The 21,006-nt window shown below is 42.8% G+C and overlaps 1 protein-coding gene across 1 annotated transcript in view; it reads left to right on the forward strand.

Moving 5' to 3' along the window:
• Window positions 1-21,006, forward strand: part of LOC126473281 (proton channel OtopLc-like) — a 129,138-nt gene that overhangs the window by 18,664 nt on the left and 89,468 nt on the right. Inside the window, exon 3 of the mRNA XM_050100236.1 lies at window positions 1,763-1,877. Coding sequence (XP_049956193.1) covers window positions 1,763-1,877 — 115 coding nt within the window. The remainder of the gene's footprint in view (window positions 1-1,762; window positions 1,878-21,006) is intronic.

Consider the following 21,006-nt stretch of genomic DNA (forward strand, 5'->3'; position numbering starts at 1 on the left):
CAGACTACACTGTATACACACTTCACAGTCATCCACACGTAACATTACACATTTGACAAATCGTGACAAATCGGAGGAAGGTAACAGCAAAACATCTCCACCAGGCCTTTGCCTGCAAAGGTGAGGTGGGATAATCACCTGCGCTCATTTTCTGTGTATGGGAATACTTTGACTAGAGACTTTTAATACACAATTCATGTACATGCGTGGTAATAACAAATGCGAAGAAAAGAGAGAGAGACAGAGATATGTACACTGAGGTTAAAAAAGACGGGATACCCCCTAATACGTTACAAATCGGACCTGCTTTTGGCTGACATAGTGCAGCAACTCGATGTAGCATGGACTCAACAAGTCGTTCAAAGTATCCTACAGACATATTGAGCCATGTTGCCTCTACAGCTGTCCATAACTGTGAAAGTGTTGCCCATGCAGGACTTTGTAGACGAAATGACCTCTCGAATATGTCCCATAGATGTTCTTCGGGATTCATGTCGGGCGATTTGCATGGTGAAATACTTCATTGGAATTGTCCACATGTTCTTCAAACCAGTCGCGAACAATAGTGGGGCGGACAATTCCTTCTTTGTTTTGGAACGTGAAGTCCAAGAATGGCTACAAATGATCTCCCAGTAGCCGAACATAACCACTTCCAGTCAATGGTCGGTCCCGTTTGACCAGAAAATTCATCCCATTCCATGTAAACACAGCCCAGGCCATTGTGGAGCCACAACCAGCTTGCACGGAGCCTTGTTGACAACTTGGGTTCATGGCTTGGTGACGGCGGCGCCACACTCGAACCCTACCATCTGCTCTTAACAACTAAAATCGGGACTCATCCGACCAGGTCACGGTTTTACAGTAGTCTGGGATCCAACCGATACAGTTACGAGCCTAGGAGAGGCACTGCAGGCGATATCGTGCTGTTAGCAAAGGAAGTCTTGTCTGTCATCTGCTGCCATAGCCTATTAACGCTAAGTATCGCCGCACTGTCCTAACGAAAACGTTCATCGTACCCCAACATTGATTTCTCTGGTTACTTCATGTCCTGTTACTTGTCTGTTAGCACTGACAACTCTACGAAAACGCTGCTGCTGTCGGTCGTTAAATGAAGGCCGTCGTCCAGTGCGTTTTCCATGTTGAGAGGTAATGTCTGAAATTTCGTATTCTCAGCACACTATTGACAAGGTGGATTTCGGAATACTGAATTCCCAAACGAAATCCGAAGTGGAAGCTCCCATGCGTCTAGCTTCAACTACTATCACGAGTTCAACGTCCTTTAACCCTGTAGTGCTGCCATAATCGCTTCAGAAACCCTTTCATATAAATCATATGAATATAAATGACAGTTCCGCCAATGCACTGCCCTTTTATACACTGTGTACGTGACACCACCTCCATGTGTACGTATATGTATCGCTATCCCATGACTTTTGACACCGCGCTGTATATTAGCGGGTCTGTACGTCAAATGTCATAGATTAACTTACTTTTTAACATAAAATTGTTTGTCTAATGTATGAGAGAAACTGGTCCATCACACACGCAGAGTTACAAATACTACCATTCCCAGTATCATAAACTTGAAACATATTATGGCGTCACCATTTGATTAAGTTTATAACAATAAGGTGGCAAAGGAGCTGCGCAGCTTGAATGGTAACAACAGTGTATACTTTCGACAGCTTTGCATGGTACAGTATTTCAGTGACTTACGTGTGTAACTGTAACGTGACTATGAAAATAGGATGTTATATTTCAGGGACGCGTTGACGACTATTCTGTCCGGATTGTACGCCAAGCTGCTCGTGGTGCTTGGCGTCGCATTTCCTATGGCCGAGACTATATCGGCGCATGTTCCTGCTTCCTTCTACGAGGTAAGATGCGGTCGCCACGGATAAACATTGCATGCCTCTGGTTATAGGATTACTACTTAAAAAAATTTCTATTTGCACTGATTTTTATTTAAACCGCTACTTAGTTTCCAAAAGTAAGTACTACAATCATTGAGGCACGTGTTGAACTCACAGTTACTGGTAATCGGAAGCAGTGCTTACCAGCTGGTCATTGCATAGACCTACCGCAGGGAAGCTGCTGTCAGAATGTTCTGGAAGTATGAAAGTGACTCTCGACTTTATTTTAAATATTGTCATCTGTCTTGCTGTCCCATTGATGTGTTCAAAATGGGCCTCCTTCCCCCGCCCCCCCCCCCCACACACACACACGCAAAAAACAATGTAATTAGCGCAAAGTAGATGTAGGCTAAATTTAATAGAATTCTTTTCATCTATCAATCTTAAAACATAATTCTGCCTGCTCATTGAACATGCTCTTCTATAACATTGTTCCGTTTCCTATAATGAACGAAAAAGAAGAATGTGTTTTATTTACAGAATTACAAAAGACCCGGTGGGAATAAATCAGTAACAAAATTGTTAGTGACGATGTTCTTGCAGTCGCTTGTGAGAATTTCAGTCTTGTATGATAGTGTAAATGATTTACCAAGGTGGTGATGGTGACTGCAGCCTGAAGAGATGACAGTTATGGTGAGTGAAAATTACATAAATACTGAGGTATTGTACAGGTGGCTAGAAAGGTACTGAATGGTAAGTAGTGATGCTGTTGGGCATCGTTCTTAAGTATATGTGTTTGGCATAATATACGCCCTAACCTCAGAAGTTTTTAGATCACCGATTTCACGTGTAACCATTTTTTATAATAAAAAGACACTTTGTGAACATTATGAGCCAAATCAAATAACAAATACTTAGACTATTTCTGATGATTTGAGTACATATCTGGATACATTTATAGTACAACACTAATAATTTTATGAGTTAGAAAATTGGAATAGAGATCAACATAAACATCATTTCCGCCCTTTTTATTGCTCATGAAAACCACACATTGCATGTTATACCACCATACAGCGAGAGCTTCAGAGGTGGTGATCCAGACTGCTGTACACTCCGGTACCTCTAATACCCAGCACCGCGTCCTCTTGCATGGATGCATGCCTGTATTCGCCGTGGTATACTATCCACAAGTTCATCAAGGCACTTTTGGTACAGATTGTTCCACTCCTCAACGGCAATTCGACGTGGATCCCTCAGCGTGGCTGGTGGATCACGTCGTCCATAAAAAGCACTTTTCAATCTTTCCCAGGCATGTTCGATAGTGTTCACGTCTGGAGAATATGCTGGCCACTCTGGGGATTTCGTTATAGCCGTGCGGGATTAGCCGAGCGGTCTAGGGCGCTGCAGTCATGGATTGTGCGGCCGGTCCCGGCGGAGATTCGAGTCCTCCCTCGGGTATGGGTGTGTGTGTTTTTCCTTAGGTTAATTTAGGTTAAGTAGTGTGTAGGCTTGGGGACTGATGACCTTAGCAGTTAAGTCCCATAAGATTTCACACACATTTGCACATTTTTGATGTCGTTATCCCCAAGGAAGTCATTCACATGATGTGCACGATAGGGTCACGAATTGTCGTTCATGAAGACCAATGCCTCGCCAATATGCTGCCGATATGGTTGCACAATCGGTCGGAGGCTGGTATTCACGTATCTTACAGCCGTTACGGCGCCTTCCACGACTACCAGCGGTGTATGTCGGCCCACATAATGCCACCCCAAAACGGCAGGGAACCTCCACCTTTCTGCACTCGCTGGACAGTGCGTCCAAGGCGTTCAGCCTCGCCGCGTTGCCTCCAAACACGTATCCGACGATTGTCTGGTAGAAGCCATATGCGAGACTCATCGGTGAAGAGAACGCGATGCCAATCGTGAGCGGTCCATTCGGCATGTTGTTGGGCCCATCTGCACCGCGCTGAATGGCCTCGTGGTGACAAAGATGGAACTCGCCATGGACCTCGGGAGTAAAGTTGCGCATCATGCACACGACGTCCTGTGGCTGCACAAAAAGCATTATTCAACATGGCGTCGTTGCTGTCAGGGTTCCTCCGAGCCGTAATCCGTAGGTAGCGGTCACGCACTGGAGTAGTAGCTGTGGCCTGAGCGAGCCATGTCATCGACAGTTCCTGTGTTTCTGTATCTCCTCCATGTCGAACAATATCGCTTTGGTTCACTCCGAGACGCCTGGACAGTTCCCTTGTTGAGACCCCTTCCTGGCACAAAGTAACAATACGGACGCGATCGAACCGCGGTATTGACCGTCTAGGCATGGTTGAACCACGGACAACACGAGCCATGTAACTCAAAAAAATTGATTGTTCAAATGGCTCTGAGTACTATGGGACTGAACATCTGAGGTCATTAGTCCCCTAGAACTTAGAACTACTTAAACGTAACTAACCTAAGGACATCACACAACATCCATGCCCGAGGCAGGATTCGAACCTGCGGCCGTAGCAGTCGCGCGGTTCCAGACTGAAGCGCCTAGAACCGCTCGGCCACCGCGGCCGGCGAGGTGTGTAAATCCTTCCTGGTGGAATGACTGGAACTGATCGGTTGTCGGCCCCCTTCCGTCTAATAGGCGCTGCTCATACATGGTCGTCTGCACCTCTGGGCGGATTTAGTGACTTTTGTGAACTGTCAAAGGGACTGTATCAGTGATAAAATATCCACAGTCAACGTATATCTTCAGGAGTTCTGGAAACCGCGGTGGAGAAAAACTTTTTGATGTGTGTATGTAACACATCTATTTTAATACATGATGCAAATAAAACAAGCTTTACAATTGTTTTTGACAAGATATTACTGTTACGACTAAATACAAGATGGCAGGAGCTTCACATTCAGTTTCTTTTTTATTTTGTTCAGTGACTAGTAGACAGTGTATCCATTCACGTTCACTTGCATCTGTTTTTCGATTGGAAAGTATGAAGTGCATAAATCAGAAAATAAAATGAAAACTGTATGTATGTAGATGGAAGAGGGCAGTTATATTAGATTGGATTGAAACTGTAAAGGGAGCGCAAGGCTTGAATATACATCGCAGGTAGTTGCAGTTATGCAGATACGAAGAGCCCTACTCAAAATAGATTCGCGTAGAAAGCTGCTTCAGTATAATAGAGTACGGATGACAACAACAACAGCAACACTGGACGTAACGGCGTAAATTGATGGGCACAGACTGAAAACGCGCATAAAATAGAAGATGTCATTGTGAGACACCCGCCACCTGTGTCAGATGCAATGACGGATCTAGTTGGAACCGTCCTCTACCAGCCAACTGTCCCAGCTTAATCGCTGATGAGAAGTGTTGTAGCCGTACAGCAGTATTATTCACTACTAGAGAACACGAGAATGATTTTCAATCGTTAACTATGTATCGAAATCGGATATACGTCCTAATCTCACACATTTGAACGTAGCTTCAGGCGTAGCGTAATTTTATACGACTGTTCTGTTTTCATTACTTACATGCATTATTTTTCTCTTGGATAATGTTGCACGCTCAGCGTGGCTCTTAGCGGAGGGTGTCGTTTTATAGACAAAAGTTGCAACTCTAGTAAACAGTAATGAAATGCTGGTAGATCCGGAGGTGACCGTCCCTTTGTGCACGACTGAAGGCGTCTCATTAACAATCGTGAAGAAGAAGGCAACTTAAAAACCTTTCGTGCCTTTAAAGCGTATTTCTCTTTCTTTTACCATGAAGCAATAGTTGAGTAGATTGAGAATATTCAATTAAGCGTTTCTACTCCAGAGACACTCGATGATTAGCATTACGAATGACAGAGAGGTCATCTGATACAGGTCCGTGGACACGAACTCCAAGATAAGTTAAACATCAAATTATTTCATTCCCTGAACGTTTTCCAAAATGACCATAACGGAAAAATTATAGGGATTCTGACACACACGACAGTCGTTCATTCCGCGTTACCTTACATTTGGCGAAAGAAGTCGAAAAGGGAGGACATTTGACTGTACTCAATGTAACCGTAATTTTGCTTGCATAACATAGATGTGGACGATGTGTTGCCTGTAACACTGTCACGTTTTTTTTCTTAGTACCTCACAGACCATGGTGTTTCACAATTTCTATTGCAAGCTTCTCAGGGTTGTAGGAGGAACTTGATAAATCCATATCAAAAAACCACAGACGAAAAATGTACGATTTGAATTACCATTCACAGATCGGATCATTTCAAATCTCCCCTATCCGTCTGAGCCGTCGAGGACACAGAGGACACCGCGACTGCAGGGGCTTAGCTCTGGCACGCTCCCTGTGAGACCTACATTTCCTACTTACTGTCGACACACTACATTTGTAGTGCCCTGCCCACTATACTCTTTACTCGCGGCAGTCAATCTACCGATTCCCGTAAGGGTTCGGGCAATGTAAGTGCATCCGCACTGAAGAAGATCATTGCGCAGTAAGCCTTACCTATATCAAGGTGGTATCTGTTCTTTCTTACCGTCCTCTGTGTCCTCGGTGGCTCAAACGGATAGGGCGTCTGCCCTGTAAGCAGGAGATCCCGGGTTCAAATTCCCGTCGATGCACAAATTTTCAACTGGACCCGCTGATATTTATCAACGACTGTTAGCAGCTAAAGGCCTGGATTTCATTGCAATTTCATTCTTAGAGAGCTGCAAGATCACCAATGGTATCTATTCTTTCGGACGTGTCGGAAAAACCAGATACCATCTTCGTATACTATCGAGAATGTGTTGCGCCGGACGAAAAAGCATTCGTTGGCATTGTGGTGGGTTCTTATATTTTCGTCTAGAAGAGACCAAGTGGATGCTGCAACAGATGAAAATATTATATAATTATAACTTAAAGAGGGTGAAATACTTAACTTCAAAACAACCCACAGTATATTTGTTGCTGTCCGTGAACACTGACTGATCACTTGAAACGGTACAGATTAGCAGTTTCTTCTTTCAATGTACAAATGACTATACACTGAAGTCACAGAGATTGTGGGATAACGTTATGCACGTATGCAGATGGCGGTAGTATCGCGTACAGAAGGTATAAAAGGACTACATTGGAAGAGCTGTCATTTGTACTTGGATGTTTCATGTGAAAATGTTTCCGATGTGATTATGGTCGCACGACGAGACTTAAGAGACTTTGAATGCGGATTGGTAGTTGAAGCTAGACGCATGGGCATTCCATTTCGGAAATTGTTACGGAATTCAATATTCCGAGATGCACAGTGTCAAGTGTGTGCCGAGATGACCAAATTTCAGGTAATTTATTTATCAACACGGACAACGCAGTCGCCGACGGACTTCACTTAATCACCTAGAGCAGCGGCGTTTGCGAGTGCTAAGACGCAAGCAACGGTGCGTGAATAACCACAGAAATCAATGTGAGCCTGCGACGGACGTATCCGTTACGACAGTGCGGCGTAATTTGACGTTAATGGGCTATGCCGGCAGATCACCGACGCGAGTGCTGCAGCGCCTCTAATGAGTTCGTGACTGTATCGGTTGGATCTTAGAAGGATGGAAAACCGTGGCCTGGTCAGGTGAGATCAGATTTCAGTTGGTAAGAGCTGATGGTATGGCTCGACTGTGGCGCAGACCCCACGAAGCGAGGACCAAGTTGTCAACAGGGCAGTGTGCAAGTTGGTGGTGTCTCCGCAGTAGTGTGGACTATGTCTGGTCCAACTGAACCGATGGTTATGTAAGGCTACTTGGAGACGATTTGCAGCCATTCATGGACTTCAGGTTGCCGAAAAACGATGTAATTTTTGTGGATGACAATGCGGCACGTCACCGGACCACAATTGTCCGTGGTTGGTTTCAAGAACATTCTGGACAAATCGAGTGAATTATTTCGCTACCCATATTACCCGAGATGAGTCCCATCCAACATTTGTAGGACACAAGCGAGAGATCAGTTCGTTCACAAAATCCTGCTCGGGAAACACTTCAGTAATTATGTACGGCCATAGAGGGAGCGTGGCTGAATATTTCTGCAGTGGAGTTCCAAAGACTTGATGAGTGCATGCCACGTAGATTTGCTGCACTATTATCGGCACGACTAAAGAAGGTCCGACACGATATTAGGAGGTAGGCCGGCCGCTGTGGCCAAGCGGTTCTAGGAGCTTCAGTCCGGAACCGCGCTGCTGCTGCGGTCGCAATTTTGAATGCTGCCTCGGCCATGGATATGTGTGATGTCCTTAGGTTAGTTAGGTTTAAGTAGTTATATGAGACTGATGACCTCAGGCGTTAAGTCCCATAGTGCTCAGAGCCATTAGGAGGTGTTCATGACTTTTGTCACCTCGGTGTAAGCTTTGCTACATGGTTCCGCCTGATGTAATTCTCGCTCGGCTAGCTCTGTAGTGAGAAGATGCTGTCGTCTTCGGCGATGACTACAGAGAGCTGAGTGACACTCCGCTCTAAGTCTCCAGCAGCGGCGGCGTATCGAAAATCCTACGTCTGTCCTTCATCACTGCGTATGGCACCGACTTGTGGTTCCGTCGTGAGGCACCAACTTCGTCAACTATGGTCGATATCACACGATATTTTCCTGATTGCCTCAATTCCATCGCATAGCATTTTAATCCGTCCACAACAACGGCTGCGAGAGACTGGTAGGTAGGCATCTAGGAGTGTTAACTGTGGTGCTCCACTGTTGCGCACCACGGTTTATCGACGTGTATGAAATCACGCGTCGCAGATCCACCTTGTGCAACGATCAGCAGGGTCCCCACGTGGAGCAGCTCCTGTAGAGTGCGAACCGTGGAGATTTGAGGGTGACCCGATCTTCAAACTCATTTTACATCCCAACGGAACATTTCCGGACATGGATTCCTTACCAAAACTCTACCCACTACGTCCTCTCTAAACCCCATTGAAGCGTCTACAGGATTTATGAAACACTTTGTAGCGTACTATTTATCGCGCTTCAGCGAAGCAATAGGACATTTTTTGTGTGGCAAACATACACCGTGTGATCAAAAAGTCAGTATAAATTTGAAAACTTAATAAACCACGGAATAATGTACACAGAGAGGTAAAAATTGGCACAAATGCTTGGGATGACATGGTGTTTCATTACAACAAAAAAAAAAGTATTACTAGACGCGTGAAAGATCTCTTGCGCGCGTCGTTTGGTGATGATCGTGTGCTCAGCCGCCACTTTCGTCATGCTTGGCCTCCCAGGTTCCCAGACCTCATTCCGTGCGATTATTGGCTTTGGGGCTACCTGAAGTCGCAAGTGTATCGTGATCGACCGACATTTCTAGGGATGCTGAAAGACAACATCCGACGCCAATGCCTCGCCATAACTCCGGACATGCTTTACAGTGCTGTTCACAACATTATTCCTCGACTACAGCTATTGTTGAGGAATGATGGTGGACATATTGAGCGTTTCCTGAAAAGAACATCATCTTGACGTTGTCTTACTTTGTTATGCTAATTATTGCTATTCTGATCAGATGAAGCGCCAACTGTCGGACATTTTTTGAACATCTGTATTTTTTTGGTTCTAATAAAACCCCATGTCATTCAAAGCATGTGTGTCAATTTGTACCTCTCTATCTACATTATTCCGTGATTTACTCAGTTTTCAAATTTATACTGGCTTTTTGATCACCCGGTATTTTAACAGGAAAAGCTCTTCTTCCCACAGGAAAACAACTCACCTGGCTCATGTAGCTATTCCGTTACAACAGTGTCGACAGATGAAGCAGTTTGTCTCCACCCGTGTCACACGAATGGGGGAGAAATTCATACTGTTGGCGTGCCTGTCTTATCGCCGTAAGCAGCCATCTGTCAGTTTCCTCACTTCTGACAATTACTGGTTATCAACAACTGAGATGTGCAGTAACATCAGTATTTGAGATAGATGCACCTAACTAAATTCTTCACAGATAAGAATGCTCCACATAGCCACTGCTATACCTTATCTAACGCTGTCAGCATGAAAATTGCTGCCACATCAGCATCGTTGCGTGGTGTGCACTACTTACTCTCACACAAAATGCTGACATTCATGATTATCGTTAACACGAAGCCCTTCACGAGTAAGAATATCTGCAAGTTTATCTACCTGTCTGGTTAGGCTGCGGAAAAGCTGCATCATGAAGTATTGTTTCCATTACTCACTTGTAAGCAACTATGGCACAAAAAAGAGTATACACAACTTAGTAGTGTGCCTATTCGAAGTGTACCGAAAATGAAACGACAAGCAGATAACAGCGAATGGATTCGAAAAGTTATGTACCACTTTTCACAGAAATCAGTATTTACGGAGCTGCTACAGTTTTTCTGTAGCGCACACATGACAAGCCGGAAGAATATAAAAAGAACTAATTCATACACGAAATAATCATATTACAACATCGAACTGGTGTCAAATAGAAAGACTTCCAGTAAGTTACTGAACAACCCGTGACTGGGTCTCCCGGCGATAGTAATATACGGTCTCTTCATCTCATGGAAGAAATGTGGCATTTTTGACTCTTGCCTTTCGGCCGCGTATTACTAAATGAACCAGGAGGTCTCCTGCATGGCTGTTTGTTTCAACATGCATTCGCTGTTGCCCGTTCCGGTAAAAGGAGACTACCGAGAATCATTTCTATGAACGGTAATCTCTGACGTAAAGTGTTGGCTAAAGAAGCGAGAAAAGTGAAACAGGACAGCAGATTATGTGTATTTGCCGCAGCCGACGTTTCCGTACGCATGGATAAGTCACCCTGAATATTGCCTTTCAAATTGGAAAAGCTCTGGAGTAGAAAACTTCCAAGCTACAGTGCGGTACAGATACGCGGTGGACATCTCTGGCGTGTGGAATCGTAGTGAGGACTACCTCAAACACCTGAACAACCTTGATCCCAGCATTTAATCTCAAGGGAGAAGAGAGGCACCAACAAATCCACGTCGTGGACATGTTATTCACTGTTTTTTCTTATCCTCAGCCTTCGACTGGTTTGATTCGGCCCAGCACGCCACAGATCCCTTCCTTGTTCCAACCTCTTAATCTCAGAGTAGCACATCACCCGATATCCTCTATAATTTTTGGATGTATTCCAGCCTCTGTCTTCACCTAGCGTTTTCATCTTCCACAGCTCTCTCTAGTAGAAGGCAACTTATTTCCTAATGTCTTAACCCATGCTCTATCATCTTATCTCTTCCTCTTTCACTGTTTCCCATATGTTCTTATTCTTCACCGATTCTGAAGAGAACCTCTACGTTCTCTATCTCACTAGTGTACTTAATTTTCACCATCTTCTATAGAATCACATGTCAAAAGCTTCGATTCTCTTCGTTTCCGATTTTCCCATAGACCACGATAAACTCCCATACAATGCTATGCTCCCAATGCACATTCTAGAAGTTTATTCTTCAAATTAACCCTATTTCGGATGCTGGTAGCCTTCTCTTCCTCACGAATGCCCTCTTTGCCTGTGATAGTATACTTTTTATGTCCTCCTAGCTTTGTCCGTAATATGTTGTTTTGTTTTCAAGGTAGCAGAATACCTAAACTTTGTCTGCTTCGTGCTCCTCAATTTAAATGTTGAGTTCATGGCTAAACATGTTTCATCTGTTCCTCATCACCCTCGTCTTTCTTCGAATTACCCTCAGCCATTATTCTGTACTCACTAGACTGTACATTCAATTAAACACATCTTGTAATTCTTCTTCAATTCACAGAATGTCACCAGCAAATCTTATTCTTGGTGTTCTTTCATCCTGAGTATTAAGCTCAGTCTTGAACCCGCCAGGGTCGCCGAGAGCGCTAACGCGCTGTTTCCTGGTCTCGGGTAGGCGCGCCGACCCCGGATCGAATCCGCCCGGCGGATTAAAGACAAGGGCCAGTGTGCCGGCCGGCCTGGATGTGGTTTTTAGGTGGTTGTCCACATTCCGCTAGGTGAATACTGGGCTGATCCCCACGTTCCACCTCAGTTAACCCCGTCGCAGACATTTGAAACATATTCACACTATTTCACGCTTTACACTAGCCACACACAATTGGGGTACACTAATTCCGTCCTGGGGGGGTATGGGGTGGCGGCAGGAAGGGCAGCCATAAAACTAACATTGCCAAATCCGTTGTAACCACGCCGACCCTGCGATCGCTGCGGGACACTGGCGAAAGCGAAAGAAAGAATTAATCTCAGTCTTGAGTCTTTCTTTTATTTCCATCATTGCTTCTTCGACGTATAAATTGAACAGTTGGGGCAAAAGACTACCTGGTTTACATCCTTTTGAATTCGAGTACTTCGGTTTTGGTCATCCATTCATAATGTTCCTTCTTAATTGTTTTCCATAACGTATATTACACGTCATTTCCTATAGCTTCTCATATTTTTTTCAGAATTTCGAACATCTTGCACCATTTTATATTGGCTAATGCTTTCTCTACATCGGCTATGACCGTAATCTAATCATTCCTAAATCTTGCTCCCTTTATCAAGTGTAGCTTCAGATCTGAGTCTCTGGTTCCTTTATCTGTTCATCTGCCAAACTATATTCAACTAACAGACCCTCAATTTTCGATTTTATTTCTCTATATATTGTTATTGTTAGTAACTTCGATGTATGACCCATTACACTGACTGTGCGATAGTTCTTGTACTCATTGTCTTTGCTATCTACGGGACTGTGTGGATTATATTGTGTCAAAAGTCTGATGGTGTGTCTGCAAACTCATATATTCTACGCACTGACTTGAATAGTCATTTGCTTCCACTCTAGAAACTCCGAAGGAATATTATACATCCCTTCAGCGTTAATTGATCACAAGTTTACCAAAGCTCTGTTAAACTCTGACTCTAATAATGGATCCCCTAGGTCTGCCGCAGCGACTCACGTTCTTCTTCTATCGGTCAGTTCCTCCCTATCGTAGAGGCCTTCAGTGTACTCTTTCTTCTATTTGTTCTCACCTACGTGTTTATCCTGGAATTCACATTGCACTCTTAATGCCGACGCTGTCGTTTTTAATTTCATCGGAAGTTGTTTTCGCTTTTTTATGTAATGAATCAGTTCTTCCGATGACCATTTCTTTCTCGATTTCTTCACTTTCTTCTTTCAGCCATTTCGCCTTGGCTTTCCTGAATTTCCCATTCTTCAGTGACACATATTGCTGTATTCCGTCTTTTCCCGAAAACTTTTATACCTCCTTCTACTGCCGAACAAGTGAAGAATATCTTCTGCTAACCGAGGTTTCTCCTCAGTGATACCCCTTGTAGCTCTGCTTCTCTGTCGAAATTCATTAATTGTTCTTTATAGACATGTTCATTTCTGTTCTACTGAACTGCGTATAGTGGAGTTCATTATCGCAGTATCTACCTCCGTAGAGAACGTCACACGCCTTTCATTATTCCTCAGTACTTCAGTGTCCCACTTCCTTTCACACTAATTCTTTCCGGCGATTCCCTAAAACTTTCGTCTAATTTTCGGCATTACTAAATTGTGATCTACGTCTATTTTTGCGCCTGGGTACGCTTTATAATCCACTACCTGATTTCGGAATCTCTGTCTCACCATGATGTAATATGGTTGGAATTTTGAGAAGTCTTTGGGTCATTTCCAAGTAACACCCCTCTTCTTGTGATTTTTTAATTTTGCGGATTACGTGATGGAATTTTTTGCAGAACTGAGATAATCTTTCTCGTCTGTCTTATCTCTGTTACGGGGCTTCTACAGTCTTTTAACACTTTCTTCTATTCCTTCGCGTACTAAAACGTTCCAGACCACCATGATAGCAGATTATGATCTCCGTATACGTACTGCATTACCCGTTCAGTATTCTCCTATACTTCATCTACGTCTTCTTGTTGTGACGTGAGCAGGTGTACCTGAACGATTGTTGTTGACGTTTGTTTTTTGTCGATTCTATTGAGAACAATCCTATCACTGAACTGTTCACGGTAACTCACTCTATGCCTTACATTCCTACTCATAACGAATCCTATTCCAGTTATACCATTTTCTGTTGATATTACAGTTTATTAATCTGACTAGAACTCTCCATCTTCTTTCCATTTCACATAATTGACACTCACTAAATCTAGACTGAGCCTCTGCATTTTCATTTTCAGATTGTCTACCGTCTCTAACACGTTCAAACTTCTGACACTCCACGATCCAACTCATGAAATGTCACCCCTTCGTTTGTTACTCAATCTTTCTCTCATGGTTACCTCCCCTTTGGAAGTATGCTCCCTCGCATCCGAATGGTAAACTGATCCGGAATTTTTTACCAGTTGAGCTATCATCATAACAATATTCCAATTACGGGTCACATGTTCTGTGGACACACAGTGCGTCGTCTCTAATGGCTCCAATATCGACGGGTGTTGAAATCTAAACTTCCTCCCTTCCCGATACTAATTGCGTATCTTCAATGCAGTGTTCCCATTGCCTCATGCATCCTCAACCCTAATAATTTCTGCTTCTTTCGATTTTTTAGGGGATATTTCCCACCACAGCCCCGTAACAGAGATAACATAGAATGACAGACGAGAAAGATTACCTCAGTTCTGCAAAAAATTCCATCACGTAATCCGCAGTATTAAAAAATCACAAGAAGAGGGGTGTTACTTGGAAATGACCCAAAGACTTCTCAAAATTCCAGCAATATTACATCATGGTGAGACAGAGATTCCGAAATCAGGTAGTGGATTATAAAGCACAAGAGGGTGTTCTCAATGCTGCTCTCTTTGACAAAGCCCTTGGCAGAATGAGGGTGACTCCATATGATGGAAGTCTTCGGCAGCCATTACTGATGTTACTAGGCAGTGATTTGCTTCGAACCCAAGAGCCAGTAAGTTCTGATTAGTTGTCAAAGTAATGGTAACCTGAACCATTACACGAGAAAAAAGCTGACATAGCTGAATCAATCTTTACTCAAAATCTCTAATCTTTGTACGAGTCAGACTAGGGACATGATCGATAGTCAATCGCAAAGAGTGGCTCCCAGAATCTCGACCCAATCTAAGGAACAACAATAGTAATATTGCTATCCAAACTAACATCGAGCTAAGTCATACACGATTAGAAAAAAAGAGTCGTGAAAAATTATATAGTCGTAAATCTGTAGGTTGAATGACAGATCATTAGATAAGAATGGCGTAAAGATATTACACTAGTCAATGAAAATGCTCAGTGACTACCACAGAGCAGCGAGGACTATTTCCACAGTCCAGGACTTCGGGAATATGCTGTTTAACATGTACCTGAGGATAGGTTTTTGCAGTAGGAAAAGCTATTAAAACCAGGATCTCGGAATATGAATCACGTTGTAGGTTAGAACTCATGGAAAAGTTTAGTTTTCTGCGGGAGGGGTGGGGGAGGGGAGGTGTTCAACTCCGCATTTTGCAAAACAGGATGTATTTCTTTTTCTATTGACATTTGTCACCTTTATGGGTTTCGATTTATTTCTGTAAGTTGTCATGCAAAGCACATTAAGAGACGCTCTGGTAAAGCAGTAAATTTTAGTGTCAAGTTAGCATTTGCTGCGAAAAGGAACTGAAATACATTTATTCAAGTCTGAGAAGACCAGCTGTCACCTCACGAAAACCTGTGCCTAGTACCTTGCAGAATCTGGAAGCTGTACAATAAGCCAACAATGTCGGTCCAGTGTCCAGATGGGGAATGCGGCTAGGATTGTCACACCTGTAAGTCTTGCTTCTAATCTATTATTTCGAAGAGAGCTCAGTTTCCCACACAAGAATTTTGAGGTCACAAAGCGTCGAAGATATTCTAGGAAGCCGGCGCTCAGTCACAATATCCCCCGAACTAGATTCCATTGACATTCTGATTGTCATGATTCTAAACTTTTAAGCGAAAATCGGTTCAGAGAGACTCAAAGTACCACTTAACACCAAACATCGTCAATTATTTGTTGGATATTTCCAGTCTCTTTCTTCTACGCATTATTTTGCTCCCAAGGTAACAAAATTCCTTCACCTTTATATTACTTCGTCACCAATTTAATTCATCACTAATCTCATTTCTGGTAATCTTTATTACTTTCGTTTTTCTGAGGTTTTCTCTCAGTCCACATTCTGTATGATTAGACTGCTCTTCTCACTTACTAATCCTATAACTCTTCCTCACTTTCACTGACGATAGCTATGCCATCAGAAAATCTTATAAACAATATCCTTCCACCATGAATGTTAATTCCCCACCTGCAACATTCTTTATTTCCAGCATTACTTCATCATGGACAGTTCGAACACTAGGGGAGCAAGAGTGAATCCTTGCTTTAAGACATTTTTAATCTGAGAATTTTTTCTTGGGCGCCCATTCTTATTTGGTCATAATGGCTTGCTGAGAACACATATTCAAGTGCACGTACGTTCGGGACAGTGTGCCCGGAGAGGCAGATGCTCTAGTGCTCATTGCGAAAACATGTAACGTTGTGAAAAGGTCGCTGGGAGATATTTCGTCGATATAGTGAAGCGATATCTCCGTAGTTACCGTTGCACATTCGCCCTAGTCACCATTGATAGTAACGATGGTCCTCATAAAACCATACCGCTGAAGCTGTGGGGGGATGACGGCAACGATGCCTGTTTATTAGCTGGACGTGAATGGCTCAGAGCACTCGAGAACCCACGCCGGCAGTCTTCTCATTTAAATGATGGCGTCACTTCAATACAGTCGAGAACTGCACCTAACATTGCATAAGTGTAGAGACAATGTACCTGTCGAAGATCTCAGTGTTCTTGTAAACAATGTCGCAACTCGATGCTGGTGGCGTGCTGCTGCACGTCACCGGAAACATACTGTGGCATCCATCTAGGAGTGACAGTTCTTGTCGCTGTACGACACCAGTTTTCGTCTTTAATGAAAAATTTCAGCCGCATTTTATAAATAAAGTCGGCGTGATCTCTAGATGCTCATTTTATCCTTTTCTACAGTACAATAGTTGGTAATTCCATAGCACAGTTCAAACTCTACATTACCTTTTCCAGAAGAGTGCTCCCTGCCCCCCTCTTTTAACCTACATGAAAAGCAGTACCAGTCTCGCTGAGATATACGTAAGTGTTAGGACTGTGCGAAAGGCTACCATATACTCGAGGACGGTCAGCTTCATCTATCCGTCTCTACTCTCCAGAGTTATTTCCATATGATTATTTTTGGTACACAATGTCTTTTGAATCTATTTACCATTTATATAATTTCAAATGACGCTGAAGGCTAGTTTTAAGCGTCATTCATGCATCAAAATAGAATTCTGTGACCCTGCGAGTTCTGTTTGCGTCCAAGTTATGTTTGTAATACAGTTACCGAACCGGATTCAAGTGAGGAAGGAAACCGCTATAAAACAGCCAACGTAAAAACTGAACGCAATGTGACTGTTTGTATATCAAAAGATTGCACTTCTCTAGTACATTAAACAAATCTTGAATTGGATTTTAACTGGCAAATTCTCTTCAAATAAATCGATGCATGTTCCAATTAGTCACTAATAACTAAAACATTCTCATTTAGATGAAACAAGTTACCTATATCGAGGTTTTTTGACCTCGTATTTCGACTAAGATACCTCAGATTATTTTTCAAGTATCCAAGAAATAAGTTATTAATATCATATAAGGTTTGGTGCCGTTAGGTCCCCAGAATCGACCCCCACAAAACCTGCTACGTCACTGAGAATAAGAGATAGCTCAGAAAATATTCGTAATATTGAACATAATTTCTAAAATGGAAACTAAATCGAAATCATAAGCTGAAAGCTAATAAAGTAAAAATAATTTTTAAATATTGATGGTAGGAAGGTTGGATAATTTCAAACAATTTTAAGTTGTAGCCCTAAGTGTCAGTTATGTTAAATCAAAACAAAATTTTGTTACACGATAAACAGAGAGCGTTCTGTCAGAAGCAATAAATTAGATATAGATACAACTAGCAACTGATATTAGATTAACAAAAATAGCTGAAAATTCGGTAGAATAACTTTACAACCCGGTGTAACTGTTTACGATGGAAGTACGCGTGGGCGGCAGCGAATTATCACAGTACATCAATGATAGCGGGACTAATAAGAAAACCGAACAACAGTTGGTAAAACGTACAAATTTATGTAGATTCAATAGCAACAGACGAATTACGTACAGCTATGTCAGTACCAACAATGGGACCTTAAGGACTGACCATTTTCGATTTTCCTCACTCTTATTTGAGTTTAAGATGTAGTCTACAGACATTAATGTCCTGAAGCAGTATTATCCCATTCTCAAAAAACTTGACTTGTTAAGTATAAAAAGGTTCCATCCCAATCAACTGAATCGTCCATATGTGGATAACGTTCTAATCTCGTAATGATGCGGCCGCAGGTTCAGTAGAAGCATATTTACCCATTAATATCACAATTCAGTATTTAATATCAAACTGAGGTGTGAAATAACAATTATTGACTTGAATTACAATTTCTTAATCAAACTAACATTTTAATCTTTAATTATTAATCAGATGAGAAAAAGACTGTTGATAACAAACTAAAATTTTCTACACGTATGGAACAGATCAAATATGAAATAAAACATTTCTTATATATAATGTTAAAATGCAAACATAACATAAAAACAAAAATATTGTGTTACCAAAAATATTTATTCATTATAAATACTTGTATTTTCAAGCAATTGATATTTTAAAAAACGTTATTATGATTCACGTTGTTGTTTAACATTTCAATATCACTATCAATATTGAATTTAAATAAAAATTCGTATACGTATAGTGGAAACTGAACCAATGACCTAGTCACACGAGATTAGATCGCTACGTACTCGCCTAAGGGCGATTGCGACACCGAAATCGAAATTTTTTGTATTTAACAGCGCTCTCAATTTTCAAAATTTTAACCTCGATTTTTTTTAGCGTATTCGAAAATAACATCGTATTGCTTTAACAGATTGACTTCTGCACACTGTAAGGAGAAAACCGAAGGGGGCCAGTCTGCAGGCGCCCTAGAGAGAAATAAAGAGGCATGGGGATGTGTTGACATTAATATTGAGTACTACTCTTGACGCAATATCCTTTGAATATATGGTAATACTACAGAAAATTACTGATTACGGTATATACAATTAATCTGGTCGGACAGAACATGATCCACAATAATGAGCATCACTTGTCTGTGGAAGCAGCAATCGAGTACAATCAAAAATCTCGACATCAGAAACAAACGTGATATCATTTGTAGAACGTAAATTAGTGAAGACAAAAATTTTCATTACTAAGGAAGCAGTCGAGCAAGTGCCAAAAATTTTTTGTCTTCGGTATGGTATAATTTGGACATCAAATGATGATGTGACTACAATGTTACAGTAAGTTATGTATCATTGTGGCAAAATCAAATGGCGTTCTAAAAACAGCTAAAGACATATTATTATTAAATTATTTAAGTTAATGGCACTATCAATGTTTTTCAATGAATGTCAGTCTTGAGCACTTGCTAAATGACAGATCAAAAGAATCTAAAGTGAAGTCGTGAAATTTCTGAGAGCAGTAGCTAAGTACACATTGCTTGATAAGAAGATAAATGAAGATATCAGGGACAAATTAAAAGTATTTATTCCGAGTGAAGAAATAGTATGTACAGGTACGTATGACGAGAATGCAAGAAGCCAAATGGACGAAGTCACTGCTGAAATACAAGCTGAAACAAGCAAAAAAGGAAAATCAGCCCACCAAAGAAAACTTGGCTAGCATAAAATACATAAGCAGGAAACAAACCAGAAGCGGTTTAATGCATGATGATGACGATCATGATGATAAGTTGCCCGCGGTAGTGGGTCTGGAGAAATATCCACAGATCTGACGGGATGTTGGCACTGTCACCTTACTCTGCAATCTACAGCAAGATGTGACAGACAGGGCAGATTGGTACCCTTCATTAATGTAACATGTATTGCTCTCATCCCCTCAGAAGCTAAGAACACTGAGTAACCTCGAGGAACCTGGGCTCAACAGGTTTGCCCAACTTGGAATTTTTGGCTGGTCATAAATTTAGGATATTTAGGTGCCACCATCACTGAGTGGTTTGTTACGTGCAGTGCTCTTCAGTCTTATAACTGCCGGCTGATAGCTGGAGACACTCGTCTCAGCAGTATATACTGATATGGTGTCTGTTCTTTCGGACATGTCCGAAAGAACAGACACCATTGATGACCTGCAGCCGTCTAGAATGAAATTAGAATTATATTAATACCGTCAGCTGCTTACAGGCGTTGATATATATCAACGAAGACAGGTGAAAATGTGTGCCCCGACCGGGACTCGAACCCGAGGTCTTCTGCTTGCATGGCAGACTCTCTATCCATCTGAGCCGCCGCGAGGGCACAGAGGATTGTGTGACTGCAGGGACTATCTCGCGCACGCCTCCCGTGAGACCCACATGCTCACCTTGTATGTGGTGTGTGGACATACAAAGTGAGAATGTGGGTCTTGCGGGAGGCGTGCGCGAGATAGTCCCTGCAGTCGCACTCTCTTCTGTGCCCTCAGTGGCTCAGATAGATAGAGCGTCTGCCATCTAAGCAGGAGATCGCAGTCTGGGCGCACATTTTCACCTGTCCCCGTTGATATACACTCCTGGAAATGGAAAAAAGAACACATTGACACCGGTGTGTCAGACCCACCATACTTGCTCCGGACACTGCGAGAGGGCTGTACAAGCAATGATCACACGCACGGCACAGCGGACACACCAGGAACCGCGGTGTTGGCCGTCGAATGGCGCTAGCTGCGCAGCATTTGTGCACCGCCGCCGTCAGCCTGTTTGCCGTGGCATACGGAGCTCCATCGCAGTCTTTAACACTGGTAGCAAGCCGCGACAGCGTGAACGTGAACCGTATGTGCAGTTGACGGACTTTGAGCGAGGGCGTATAGTGGGCATGCGGGAGGCCGGGTGGACGTACCGCCGAATTGCTCAACACGTGGGGCGTGAGGTCTCCACAGTACATCGATGTTGTCGCCAGTGGTCGGCGGAAGGTGCACGTGCCCGTCGACCTGGGACCGGACCGCAGCGACGCACGGATGCACGCCAAGACCGTAGGATCCTACGCAGTGCCGTAGGGGACCGCACTGCCACTTCCCAGCAAATTAGGGACACTGTTGCTCCT

The sequence above is a fragment of the Schistocerca serialis genome, chromosome 4, assembly GCF_023864345.2.
Source record: "Schistocerca serialis cubense isolate TAMUIC-IGC-003099 chromosome 4, iqSchSeri2.2, whole genome shotgun sequence".
Lineage (NCBI taxonomy): Eukaryota > Metazoa > Arthropoda > Insecta > Orthoptera > Acrididae > Schistocerca > Schistocerca serialis.